We start from the raw sequence: 13,424 nt of genomic DNA, 5'->3' as shown, positions 1-13,424 counted from the left end.
TTAATCATAATCATGTTTTATTTAATTAGTAATGATGAAGAAATACCAGTTAATGAACTGAAGTTACTTTGCGTTAATTTTTGATTGCCTTATATAAAGCTCCAGTATTGTAACCTGTTGGAGAGGAACGTTTTGAGTTGAAATTGAAACCTTCAAGGCAAGTATAGGGAATGTGTGGATTGTTGAATTAGAATTGCTTGGATTTAACCTAGTTAGTTTGAAGGCGACCTTAAGTGTCTTTTTTTCGGATCAGGGGTTGGGATGTAACTCACCCAATTAAAGTTTTTGTTTTTGTTTTTTTTTAACATGTCAAATGTAAAGTCTCCCAAAGTTCCTGACAGAAATGGAATTCATAAAACAGCTAAAATTCCTTCGGTGTGGACGCGGGCCTTAACTTCTAATTCTAAGTGGGAAGATAAAGTTGGTATTTAAGATTTTGTAATTTCATTATTTTGTAATTTTTCTTAATCATTATTTTCAACGTAATTTCCAGGATGAATTTTTGGATGTTATTTACTGGGGAAGACAGGCTTTAGGGATCATTGTTGGAATAATTTGGGGATTGATTCCTCTCAAAGGATTCGTGGCTTTATTGTTGTAAGTTTAACTCCGTTAATTTATGAATATTGATCTTTGGATAATTATAATAATAGCCTTGCAATTATTTTCAGGTTCGCTTTGGTAAATGCTGGACTAGTATACTTATATTTTTCAAGTTTCCAGTGTGTTGACGAAGAAGAATATGGAGGAGCTTGGGAGTTAACAAAAGAAGGCTTTATGACTTCGTTCGCAGGTTTTTTGGTAAATTACACTCTTCTTACTTAGCTAGGCATATTTTTTTTTTTTTTTTTTTTTTAGCTTTATTTAAGATTTATAAAAACAAATAAAAAGTTAAACGCTTGGCGTTTTCAGCGGGTTTCTAACAAAATCATGTACTTCTTGGATGTTTATAGACTACCGTTCTCCTTATCGCTCAATACTTCTCTCAGTTTTAGATCATTCTTTATTTTTCAAGCTGATTATTCAATGCTGGTCGAGCACTCACCCAATTTTATAATTTGAATATTTAAATCTATGATTCTATTATGTGATGAAAATTAAACTTTTTGGTACATTAAAATATTAAGGATTATGTTTCAAGAGAACATAGTCAATTTCGTTTCTGTATACATGTCATTTGGTGACTCTCAAGTTTTCATAACCCCCCCTAACCATAGGATCCCACTGTAGATTTTCTTTTTTGTACGTTTCCAACTTGCCTAAAGTCATCCTTAACAATGTATAGTAGTAACAACGTAAAAGGTATTACTTAAAAATATTATCCAGATCTAATATTAAACTGAATTTTCTGTTTTCTACTTGAATATACATTCTTTTTGAAACAATCGATTTATTTCAGGTCACTTGGATTATAATATATTCCGGGATGCATTTTGATTAGCGGTGAATGCAGAAATAGTTTTGTATTGATCAAAAATTTACATTTAGCGATGTGTTCGTGAACACTGAAGACAGTATATATATTAGAATTAAAATGCAAACTTAAACGGGAAGTTTCTTGAAATTGATAAAAAGAATAATGTTTCTTGGCATTAGCATTAGCGTTGTTGATCCACCTTTCAATTTTTTTTTTTTTTCATTCACTTTTCAATTTTCATTCACCGAGCATAATTTTATGAATGAATTAATTATAATTAAGTGAATTAGAAAATGAAGTAATTTATATACATATAAAATCAAGAAAGGTTGAATTTAGGGCGCTTCCAAAGTAATTAAGATAAATATTATTTTGCATTTATTAAATTTTAATTAATATAACAATGAATATCATGATTTATGAGGTTTCTTTTGGAAATGCCGTAAGCTGCTTGTGTCAAGCATTATCATTATGTAAAGAGTAGTAACATTTTACTCAAAATTTCATTCTAAAAATTACTTTTGCCTATTTTTAATGTGTAAAGAAATTCATATTTGCTTTGAAAAATTAAAAATGATCACTTTTTTTCCGTGAATTTAACTATTATTATTTAACTATTAAAACAAGTGAGTGACGTCTAAACTATTCTTTGCAAATGGTCTTTCCACTCTCTTAAAAAAAAAAAATTAATTTCAACAGTGTGTCTAAATTTTGTTTACCAAAATCTTGTGTTTTAGTCTAATTTCACAATTTACTTATATTCAAAATCTTAGAGTAGAGAGCAACAATGAAATATGTAATGAAGGTTAAAATATATTTATTAAATTTGTTTATTATTATTCTTATAATTATATTTACCGAGGAAATTTATCAACTTTGAAGTATTTAAATAATATTTTTGATATGCAATTAGATATATGTATGTTACAAATTGATTAATCTTGTACACAAAGTTAGAAAGTAAGGATAAGTAAGCATTTTCAGTTTACCGCCTTGTGTCCTATAGATTTTTGTTGCATAACAAACTGTAAACAGTTATTGTTATATAAATTAAAGATGTGGAAGCGCCTACTCATTCTGCGACTTAAAGTACCGCATTTTAAAATAAGTAATCAAGTGTCGTAAATATGACATCTTGCTGCTACCTTCTGTGAAGGATCTACATTTTCTATGTTTACGGAAAAGTGGTCTAAGGAAAAAGTTTATTTTTGTTGCAGATCGTATTTGTAGTTTATGATATTTTCTGTACGATCTTAATTACCAGCGTTCGATTATTCTTTTGTTATTCCGGTTTAAAAATTCATAGTGGTTTTTTTGGAAATTACCAGAAAGTTAAATTGGCTCAAATACAATGTATCAAAGGTGTGCTTAAAATCATACTTGATAAACACTAATTGTCTATCTAATTGCAATATTTAAATACATCATTTGATACCTCATTATTTGAAACAATCAAATGGCATGGTTATTCCTTATTTCCGCAGTTAGAATGTCAACTGAATGAGGATATATGTGTAATATCTTTATACTCGTGTCATGCCACTCATTTTCCAAATAAAGATTTAACTAAGTCCATGGCTGTAAGTTGTATTTTGCCCTATTATTCTTTTCAAATGTTGAAGTATCTTTATTTAAAAATTAAATCAATTAAATAATCACAGTACAATGAATAAAGAGCAACTTGATCCGCTATTGTAAATATTTTCTGACTGTTACATATCTGTTTCATTGTGTATGATTTAAATCCATAATCTGATCATTTGTTTTTAATAGGGGTTGTCCTACCGAAATTAGTAAGTTTTTTTTAGATAGTAAATAGAAAGAGAATGGAATTATATTTTAACAACCCTTATACAACTGACCTATCGGACAGTTTTAATTAATAAAGCCTTCATTAATATTCAACCGATACGAGTTACATTTGCAATAACTATTTACTTTTTGATGGGGCTGCTTCTCTATTTTACTATTTTATTCATATTTTTCGTTTTTTGTTAAGCACTTTCTGAGGTAATTAAAATGAAAGTCTTCCGGAACTATTTATACGTTGGAAAAAAATAATAAAAATAAGTGAATTGTAAATAATGTTTCATTCAAATTGAAGATTCACACGTTAAGAAGATTGCTACGAACTGTGACTTCGTGCTTTACGTTTTGAAGTATTGTTTTGTTTAATAAAATCTTTTGTATTACCGATATGGAGATTCCCAGTACGTAATTAATGTAAGGAAAGGAATTTTACGTAAGAGTTTGAAAACAAAATCCTAAGCTAAAATATTGTTATTTTACATTTTTTATTCTACTACTGATTAGGAGATTTTCCTTGTTCTAAGTAAGCAAAGATTATCATTTATTTGTATATGTATCAAAATATGGTGCAAATCTTCGTACAACTTTTTCATATTGCTAAAAAAAACTATGAAATTTATTAAGCAAAATGGCACTTCCGATCATCCAATTGTTGGAAAATTTGGATTTGTTTTTACATATTGAATTTCCATTTGTTGTAATGAGTTCTAATAAGCTATTTTCTTGGAAATTATTACAGATGTAAGTTACAGGACTGAATTTATGCAATGATCTTGTAAAATTTTAATGAAATGTAGGAGACATTTCCAAGAAAAATCGATTAATATGGTGACACTTCCAGTTAGCTGATGTTGCTTAATATCGGGTTCATGGTGGCATCAATTGAAAATATTAAATTTGAACTATTTGCGGTTTTACTTTTTTGAATTATTCAGAATCACCCACTAAGCCAATTTGTGAAAAATCTCTTTTTCAGACTCAGGGAACCTCAAAGAAAATATTTCTTTGAAAACTCAAAATTAAGAATCTGTACGTTTACTGTACCTTCTGTTAACTGTAAGAGAAAGTAAAAATTAAATTACCATTTTTTAATAAAATATAATAATCAATTTTTTGTTTTGTTTTCGGGGAATGTTGTGGTATACGTTTTTGATTTGTAGTTTACAATTAGAAACTGGTATTGGAATTTATGTAAAAATTGGTTACGAAAGTTTTTTTTTTTTTTTTTTTTTTTTTTTTTTTTTTTTTTTTTTTTTTTTTTTGGCCTTATTGTACACCGCAAATTAGCCATTGGTAACGTGCACTTGCGATTAATTTAAAGTTGAACAGTCGGATTTAGTATGTGTTGAAACGTACACCTTGACAGATGTTACGAGGGGATATAATTTATTTCTTTTATATTGTTATTTTGTTTGTTCGGATGTAGTTGTATAGTTCTCGGTAGATGTTGTCTGTCTGGTGCGTCAGTATAGTATGTAAATCGGCGGGTAGAGGGCAGTCTGTCTTCAGTACTGCCTTCCACAGCTGATCCCTGCCGTTGGTATATTTGTCGCAGGCTAAGATTATATGATTGGCATCAGCTATTGACTCGGAATCACAAGGACATGTAGAGTTTATGTGAATTCCGATACGCGCCAAATGGTGTGGTGAATAATTATGATTAAATCTTAGCCTGCAGATGGTGCTGTAAAATCCTCTACCTTCTGTGAATTGATTGAACCACGGTTTGACCGGAATGGAAGGTTGAATGGATGAATAGAATTTACCCTTTAGATTTTTTGATATGGAGTAACTTTCTTCCCACTTTTTATAACTTACTCTCTTGTAATAGCTTTTTATGTCTGAGGGAGATAGTGAGTTAATGGTAGGCTCCCGCAATCGAGTGGCTGCTTTCGCCGCAGCGTCAGCCTTCTCATTGCCGACCAGCCCGTAATGGCCTCTCACCCATATCAGATATACTGACTTACCATTCCTAATCAATTGGTTCAGCAAGTTTAAGGAATCTATAATCAGGAAAGAGGGGTCTCTGCCTGGGTTTTGTAATTTTTGGAGCACACCTTTGCTATCACTCAAAATAATGGCGTGCTGGACCGTCGATGACAGTAAATAAGCTAAGGATTTATTGATGGCTACTAATTCTGCAGTAAAAACTGAGGCTAAATTATTGAGTTTGTATTGAGAACAGGAATCTAACTGGGAATCATAAATTGCACATCCAACTCCGTCACTACTTTTAGAGCCATCGGTATAGAAATAATTAAAGTGAGGGAATTTGTTCTCGAGTTTGGACAGGAGGTAAGAATTATTTACTGCATTGGGAAGATCCGGGTCGTATTGGTAGAAGTTGACGGCGATATGCGAACTATAGTTTTGAATCAGTGTAGGGTAGTCAAAATGATACCTAGGAAGGATTTCAAGGTGATTTAAGGGGACTGAGAAGTGCGACAAGTCACAGAACACTTCTACTAGCATTGGACTTTTCCTTTCAAACCAGTATCTTTCTGTGAGGACTCGAGTAGCCATGTGACTGATTCTGCGAGTTACTGGATGATTTTTGATTCTCAGTCTGTCTACAATGAAGCGGGAAGCTAACAGCTTCCTTCTTATATTTAGTGGGAAGTCACGGGCCTCTACTAAAAGGGCGTTGATAGGAGTGGATTTGAGAGCCCCCAAGCAGGACCTCAGCGCTTTGTACTGAATTCTTTCTATTTTCACCAAGTGATTTTTTGCCGCATCCCCGTAGAGGAAACAACCATAGTCTATTCTCGAAAGAATTAATTGTCTGTAGAGCATTAGCGATGTTTTGATATCGGCTCCGTAGTTCAGACGGTTGATGCATCTCAGTATGTTTAGCGACTGTTCACATCCCTTAACCAACTGTTCAATTTGCTGTCTCCATAACAATTTGTTATCTATTGCCATACCTAGCGTCCTCATGATGGGCTCAACTCGTAGTTGATAGCCACCTAGCGATATCGAGGATGGGATAGAGTATTTTCTGTGCCTAGTGAACACAGTCACGCTACTTTTATTCTCAGACAGAGTGAGACCCATGTCTGAGCACCACCGGCTGAACAACAACATTGCACAGCTTAGTTTTCTCAAACTTTCGTCTAGCGTTAGCTCTTGACTGTACAGGATTATGTCATCAGCATACTGAGATACAGAAACATCCGTGCCTACTGCTGCCTTAAGATCGGCCGTATAGATGTTAAAGAGCAAGGGACTGAGCACCGCCCCTTGCGGCAATCCCAAGTGCGTTACACGAGGACCATATATTTTGCCGTTATACCGGATTTTAATGGAGCGGAAGGAGAGAAGGTTATGCGTGTGTCTGATAATTCTAGATGGAATGCCCATATTAACCATTTTATTTATGAGCACGGAGATACAGACAGAATTATAGGCGTTTTTTAAGTCGATATTCGCTACCATCATATACTTGTTGTCAGAGAAACAGCCGTATATGTCAGACACAAAGCCAGCTAAGGCATCAAAAGTGCAGCGCTTCTTCCTGAAGCCATTCTGATATTGCGGGACTTTTCTGTTTGCCTCTACCCACCACTCTAATCTAGCTTTAATGAGGCGTTCAAAGGTTTTACCTATGCAGGAGGATAAAGCAATGGGCCGATAGGAATCGTGTAGGGAAGGATCTTTGTTGGGTTTTAATAACGGCACAACTATTTGATTGCTCCAGGCATCTATGCGTTTCTCCTGAACCCAAACATCATTTAGTACTCTCAGCAGAACTTTTTTGCCATTGGATGACAGATTAGTCAGCATTGGGTAGTGGATATTGTCCTCACCCGGGGAGGTATTTGAATTTGTTTTAAGGGCAAGTATGAGTTCATTGTAGGAAAATGGATCATTAAGTTTGTGGGCGCCGAAGGATGTATAAGGAATCTGATCTTGATTTGGTACTATTTCAGGAGAGAAGGAGTTCAAGAATTCAGGAACCCAGTTGTCTGAAGAGATTTTGCGACCGACATATCCATGCCTGAGAGCTCTCACCCCACTCCAAATCCTCTTGACTGGTGTATTTCTATTGAAGGAGTTGCAAAACTCCGCCCATTTCAGTCTCCTTTTTTCTCTATATATTTTCCTACATAAAGTAGAGGCTCGTTTGCAGCTTATGAAATTTGACAGACTGGGAGTCAATTTATACTGCTTGAATGCATCTATATTGTATTTTCTGGCTTTATCGCATTCCTCATCCCACCAAGGTTTGGGAGGATGTTTAGGTTTGCGCCCTAGATAAGGTTTGAACTTGGCGATACAGATTTCGGCCGCACCATTAATACACGCCACAAAGTGATCATAATTAAGGCAAGGATCTTGAGAGGTAGGCATCTGAGAGAGCAGCTGATCCGATAAGAGAGTGTACTTGTCCCACTGAGCAGATTTCAGGTTCCATTTTCTATTATTATGAGGAGGATGATGGTCAGGCTGAACTTGTTTATCTATTGACATGAGGATGCCCACATGGTCCGACCCGAACGGCTCATCCACGACCCTCCATTCCATCCTAGGTATGAGAGATGGAGTACCAACGGATAGATCAACTGCGGAAGGACGTCTGTCATGTCTCCGTATAAGAGTGGGAGTCCCATCATTTAGAATACAGAGATTCTCAATGTCTATGGCATCTATTAGGTTTCGACCCTCAAAATTATCGTAAGAGCATCCGAAGCTAGTGTGATATGAGTTCAAATCCCCACACATCAACAAAGGAGGTTTAATTGTCCTGATTAGGGATGTCCAGTAGTCAGTATTTAATTTATGGCCAGGTGCACAATAAATTGATAGGATACTCATCTCTAAATTCATTACTTTGCACACAATACCACAAACTTGCATCGCATTGTTATTAAATTTTGAAGGGAAGCTAATTATTTGATACTGTATGTTATTTTTTATCACAATGCCCGCGCCTCCATAACCATCATTTCTGTCCGCTCTTACAATAGTGTAACCAGAAATAGTAAATAATTGTGATTTTTTAAGCCAAGTTTCAGAAAGTAACGCCAAGTCAATTTTGTTCAGTCTAAGAAATGATTCCAGATAATTCCTATTAGCAGCGAGAGATCTAATATTTAGCTGTAAAATTTTTAACATTTTTTTGTTTTTGTTTTTGTTTGTTTCCCCCCCTCCTCAGCTGGAATGATGAGCATATTCCTGTCACTACCAAACATGGTTGGTTGCTTCCACGTTTCAAGCAGTGTTGTCCACTTATTGGATTTAGCTTTGTGTATCTGTCGGCTCTCCCAATGTTCGTATCCAGAGATGCTGAAATTGTCCGTCATCTTTAACCAAGTTTCAGGGGTATTTTGATCGGTTGACGTTGGTCTTAACGTTACGGATTGTCTTGTGCGGTATTATCTGACCTTTGCAATTCATGCTCGTGAGTTGAGATTTTAGCTTGAATTAATTGAGGAGCTTTTGTAATAATATTACAATTATTAATATATTTAGCAAGAATTTCTTCTAAGTTAGACGTAATGACCTGAATTATTTCGTTGTTGTTGTCATGCACATTATTTATCTTTTGAATTAAGTGTACTATATACTCTACACCACTGTCTTGAGTGTTTCCTATTGATGGTCTGTATGTCAGACCACTCTGTGTCCCTTGCATAGTTATTCTGTGCATCTTACTAGCTGACTGTTTTATTTCTTCGCCACTGATACGGGAAACTATTGGGCTGTCATCATTCAAGGGTTTTGACCTCATTGCATCACGAAACTGTTTTGACAACATTTCATTATTAACGTGTCTAGTTTTATTCGCTATTTTTGGAGGTTTTCTTAGCGATGAAGTTGTCGGACTAACTTCAGGTAATTCTGGAAATTCACTCACACTCAGTACATCAAATTTATTTTTAGTTGCCATGGCAAAGGAACTTTTATTTAGTATTTTATTTTTAATTTCATTATTTTGCATTATTTTAACGGGACAGTCCCGGAACGTAGACCTGTGTTCACCGTTACAGTGAATACACACTGGCAATGTCGCCTCGGCTAGGGGACATTCCCTGACATTATGATTTTGCGTGCAATGCTCGCATCTCATTTTGCTTCTACACTGTTCTTCAGAGTGTCTGAAACGTAAACAATTTTTGCACTGCCTAATGGAAGGAATGTAAGGGTTTACTTTACATTTTGCTCCATACAGTGAAACATACTGTGGTAGACTTTGACTGTCAAAGTTAATGAAACATACCGGTAATTTTTCAGTCAGCAGTTTGTTGTTTACGTAAGTTTTGCGAGTAAGCCGTCTAATGCTAATGGGCCTGGACGGAGATATTAGTTCGGCCAGAATTTCATTGTCCTCTAACTCAACATCGATATCCCTGATTACGCCAGTACATTGAACTCTGAAATTGGGAATGTATGCAATTATTTCTCTTTCCTTGAGAATTTCAAGATTTAATAAATCATTGGCAGCCTGTGGTGAACGTGTGGTCACTTTCATTCTATTTTGACCCGTTACTGAAATATCAACTATTTCATCTTTATATGTACTAGATGTCTTAAACAGCCACTTACCCAGAGCCATCCTATGTAACTTACCCAAATTGCCTTTATTTCCTTCCAAATTTACTACGTATGGACCTTTGTCAGAATTGCGATACCGATTTTTCGTGGCCCTATCAATGTAATCTGATTTGCTAGGAGGTTGATTTTTATTATTAGTTCTGATTTCATGGATATGAACCTTATTTACGCTACTCGATACAGCATCCCCCCCTCTTTTATTGCCTCGTACCATAGCTTCATTAGGTGCTGTAGTGGTTGGGTAAGGTGTGACTTCTACTTCCATATTCTTACTTCCATTCTCACATGTCCGTCTTGTAGTATTGTTACCGACACTTCCATTATCAATGTCTAAGTTATTTGAATTATTAGTAGTAAACGGTGGCCCGGGGCCACCGCTACTCACAGACATTTTCACCAAAACTTTTTTAATAAATTAACTATAAGGTAACTGTAGAACAAGAAAATCAAACGAACTACTATTTTTAACTGAGAAATTACTAATAGCACACAGCGTAATAGCACAAACACTTTTTCTAATATTTACTATTTGAAAGTTAAATAACATATGGTTACGAAAGTTACAAATAAATGTTTTGAAAGTAAATATCAATTAATTATGACATGCTTTCCAGTTATAACTTCTTTATTGAATGAAAAGTAACTTTATGATTTATTGGTTATGAAGTGTGCAAAATTTAATCCTCAAAATAAAATGGTTGGAATAATTGTATAATAAATAAATAAATAAAAATAATAATAAAATGGTTTTTCTAGGGTGAGGAAATCAAATAGAATTTTTAAAATTGTTGAAATTCCTCTTTTTTACAAATTACAAAAAAGGTTTGTAATGAAAGTTTGATTAATGTTAGAGATAAGAAAGTCAAAATTGTAATATACTCAAAAATGTACGTTTATATAATTCAAGTAAATTTATTTGACTTCTTATTGATTAATGTAAAAAATAAATAAAACACAAATCTAAGGTTTGACAAAATTCTATTGAAACATTTCTTTGTACTTCATCATCATCTTTCACGAGCTTTAGTGTTGGTAGTCACTCATAGGAAGATTATAATGGTTTGCGAGTTAATCAGGATTTTCGCAAAATTATGGTTGTTTTTGGGGGGGATTTCTGTTCATAACATTTGTCTTGGTGGAAGATTCACATGACTTTATTATTAGACAGAAAAGGTTTGGCTAATAGGGTGGTCTGAGCTGAGCGGTGTGAAATTATGTCTTCCCATTTACTTTCTATAAACAGTTGGAACTCTACATGCGAAATTATTCACCTTTAATGAGAACTCTCTCTTCAAGGCTCTCACTTAAAAAGAATACTTTTTGCTTTAAAAAAAATGAGAGCTATGGAGCTATGTATTGCTGATCCTCATGATGTCTCAACTTAGTGAGAACTGCTCAATGTGTAATCTTGGGGCGAATAAAGATTGCTTATCACTGGCAGAATGTCCTAAGGTTAAGAGTTCGGTGTTGCTATTTTGACCTTCTCACTGACGGTGGCTCAGCTTGTCTATTGATTAAATAACGCTGAATGCTGGGTGGTAATTGATTGTGCCAAGTGACTGCGACTTTCGGATTATCTTAATCATTTATTTTTAATTTCTCGCATTTCAATTATACTTTGGCTTTATAATTTATTTAATTATTTATTATTACCGTTTAGTTATTATTACAAAGTAATCACTCCTCTTTTTTCTATTTTTCTCATCTTTCTTTTGGCCATTCTGTTTACTTTAGTTAAAATTGTAATGTTTACTTCGCACGCCGGACTATCCAGTGTTTCTTTTCGCAAGTTTTGCATTTAATTAGAACACTCCACTATTCTGTAACGATACCATTATTTTATCAGCTGACTCAGACAAATAATTGGGAACGAAATACTAAAATCCCCAAACAAAACTAAAAAGAATGCGGTTCAAACTACGATGATTGCTGACAATTCACATATTCATCTATGGACTTATGCTATGAAGCCAAAACCATTCCTATAAGGTAGACAAACTGAGTCCAGAGCAGGATTACGGCCAATAACCGTGAAGATAGGCGCTTAATTTGGTTGGCTACCATTCAATATCCTTTAAACATCAATTATAGAAACATTCCAGCACCAATTTCGAGCTGAAGATACTAGGCTTAAGTGCATTTAGCGCATCCAGCAGATACAAATCCCTTTGTACCTTTATGACGCACTATTTTAACTGAAATATAACAAAAAATATGTAGATCTCATACTAGAAATTTTGACCGTTGTCAATTCAAAATACACTTCCTTAAAATAGGCCGTTCGTTGCTTCAGGGTTATAAGCAACTTTTTGCTGTAAGAATGAAAAAAAAACAATGTCTTTTCAATCTGTAAGAATTCCCATGATTAGTACATTTTAAATAATCTCATGTTGGATTTCATAACAGGCTTTCAACCTCCTCAAAAAGAGGTGGAATCCCCCTAAAAAATTATTCCGTTTTTAATAAATTGTCAAATAAAAAAAAAAAGGCGTTTTTACCTAGACTGTAGTAATAAAATAACATGTAATAACTCAAATACGATTGAATTTATGTTTAATTTTCTTTCAATTTCACATTTAATTTAATATTTACAATAATTTTTTATTAAAGATGAATTTCATTATTATTATTAATTTTAATGTTTTCTTTTTTAATAATTAATGGCATTATTTATTTACATGCTTCTTCTTTTACATTGTCACGCAAATTTTATTATGTGACTAAAAATAATGTAATATAAATATATATATATAACTTCAATATAAATGCCAGAACTGGTAATTTAAAATTATTAAACCAAATGTATAGTTGTCAAATAATTCAGCTAAACAACAGAAGACTTTTTATCTTCGTTGCTTTATTATGTGTTTTACTTAAGTACACTAATTAAAATATTTTTCCGCCTAACCCTTTAATGCAAAGTACGTTTATTAATTTTATAAAAATAGTCTAAAATCTAAAATAAAAATGTGTTTAATTCAAAGAATAAAAAATAAAATAAAATTCCAAATTTAGAAGAGAAATGCCAAACTGATCTACAAAGCTAAACAGGCTTTTGTTCAAGAAAATATTCGCTCATATTACAATTCTGATTAAATTTTCTTTTAAAAATAAATGTTTGGTTGTTAGTATTTTTACTAATACATTTGATATATCAGACACAGCTGAGTTTGGTTGTATTGATTTCAACTACCTTTGGCATAAATAAAGCTAGATGGGTACAAATGCATGTACAAAATTCAAAAAATTTTTACACAGAATAATTTCTTTTCTGTTATATTTATTTAAAAATTTTCTCACGAAAAATAAAAATTAACAAGAGGGTAAAAATGCCAATACAAAATTTACAAAAATAAAAATTTCTCAAATAAAAAATGTTCTCAAGAAAAATAAAAAGTAATCATCATTTAAAGAAATAACGGAAACAAAAAAAATTACTAGAGCATATCTTTTGATTATCTACATCCCACTAATATCTAAGATGTTATTTCACAACACAACTTCTAGAATCTAATATTATTATATTATGTATATATAAAAGTTTAATTTTCAGACCATTTGTCATTAAATTGCAATTCAAGATTTTCATCTCTATTTGTTTTAATAAAAATAGAAATAATAATAATAAAAAAACACGAATTAA

At 33.1% G+C, this 13,424-nt stretch overlaps 1 protein-coding gene across 1 annotated transcript; it reads left to right on the top strand.

Moving 5' to 3' along the window:
• The first annotated feature begins 118 nt into the window (after window positions 1–118).
• LOC141461256 (GEL complex subunit OPTI) lies at window positions 119–4,351 on the top strand. The gene is made up of 4 exons (XM_074142122.1): window positions 119–420; window positions 494–597; window positions 672–801; window positions 1,400–4,351. Exons 1-4 carry the CDS (start codon window positions 307–309, stop codon window positions 1,439–1,441), a joined length of 390 nt encoding a protein of 129 aa, XP_073998223.1. The 5' UTR covers window positions 119–306; the 3' UTR covers window positions 1,442–4,351.
• Window positions 4,352–13,424: the final 9,073 nt, after the last annotated feature.

This window comes from Rhodnius prolixus, unplaced genomic scaffold (assembly GCF_049639745.1).
Source record: "Rhodnius prolixus isolate KJV_2025 unplaced genomic scaffold, Rpr scaffold_1, whole genome shotgun sequence".
Taxonomy (NCBI): domain Eukaryota; kingdom Metazoa; phylum Arthropoda; class Insecta; order Hemiptera; family Reduviidae; genus Rhodnius; species Rhodnius prolixus.
The sequence above is the reverse complement of the archived record's forward strand: the minus strand, read 5'-3'. Positions and strand labels throughout refer to the sequence as shown.

What these genes read in the sequence shown, in the direction of transcription:
- LOC141461256 (XM_074142122.1), top strand. Translation starts at nt 307, where the DNA reads ATGTCAAATGTAAAGTCTCCCAAAGTTCCTGACAGAAATGGAATTCAT. An exon ending in GGATTCGTGGCTTTATTGTT is followed by an intron (nt 598 to 671) that starts GTAAGTTTAACT and finishes AATTATTTTCAG; the next exon opens with GTTCGCTTTGGTAAATGCTG. An exon ending in CTTCGTTCGCAGGTTTTTTG is followed by an intron (nt 802 to 1,399) that starts GTAAATTACACT and finishes GATTTATTTCAG; the next exon opens with GTCACTTGGATTATAATATA.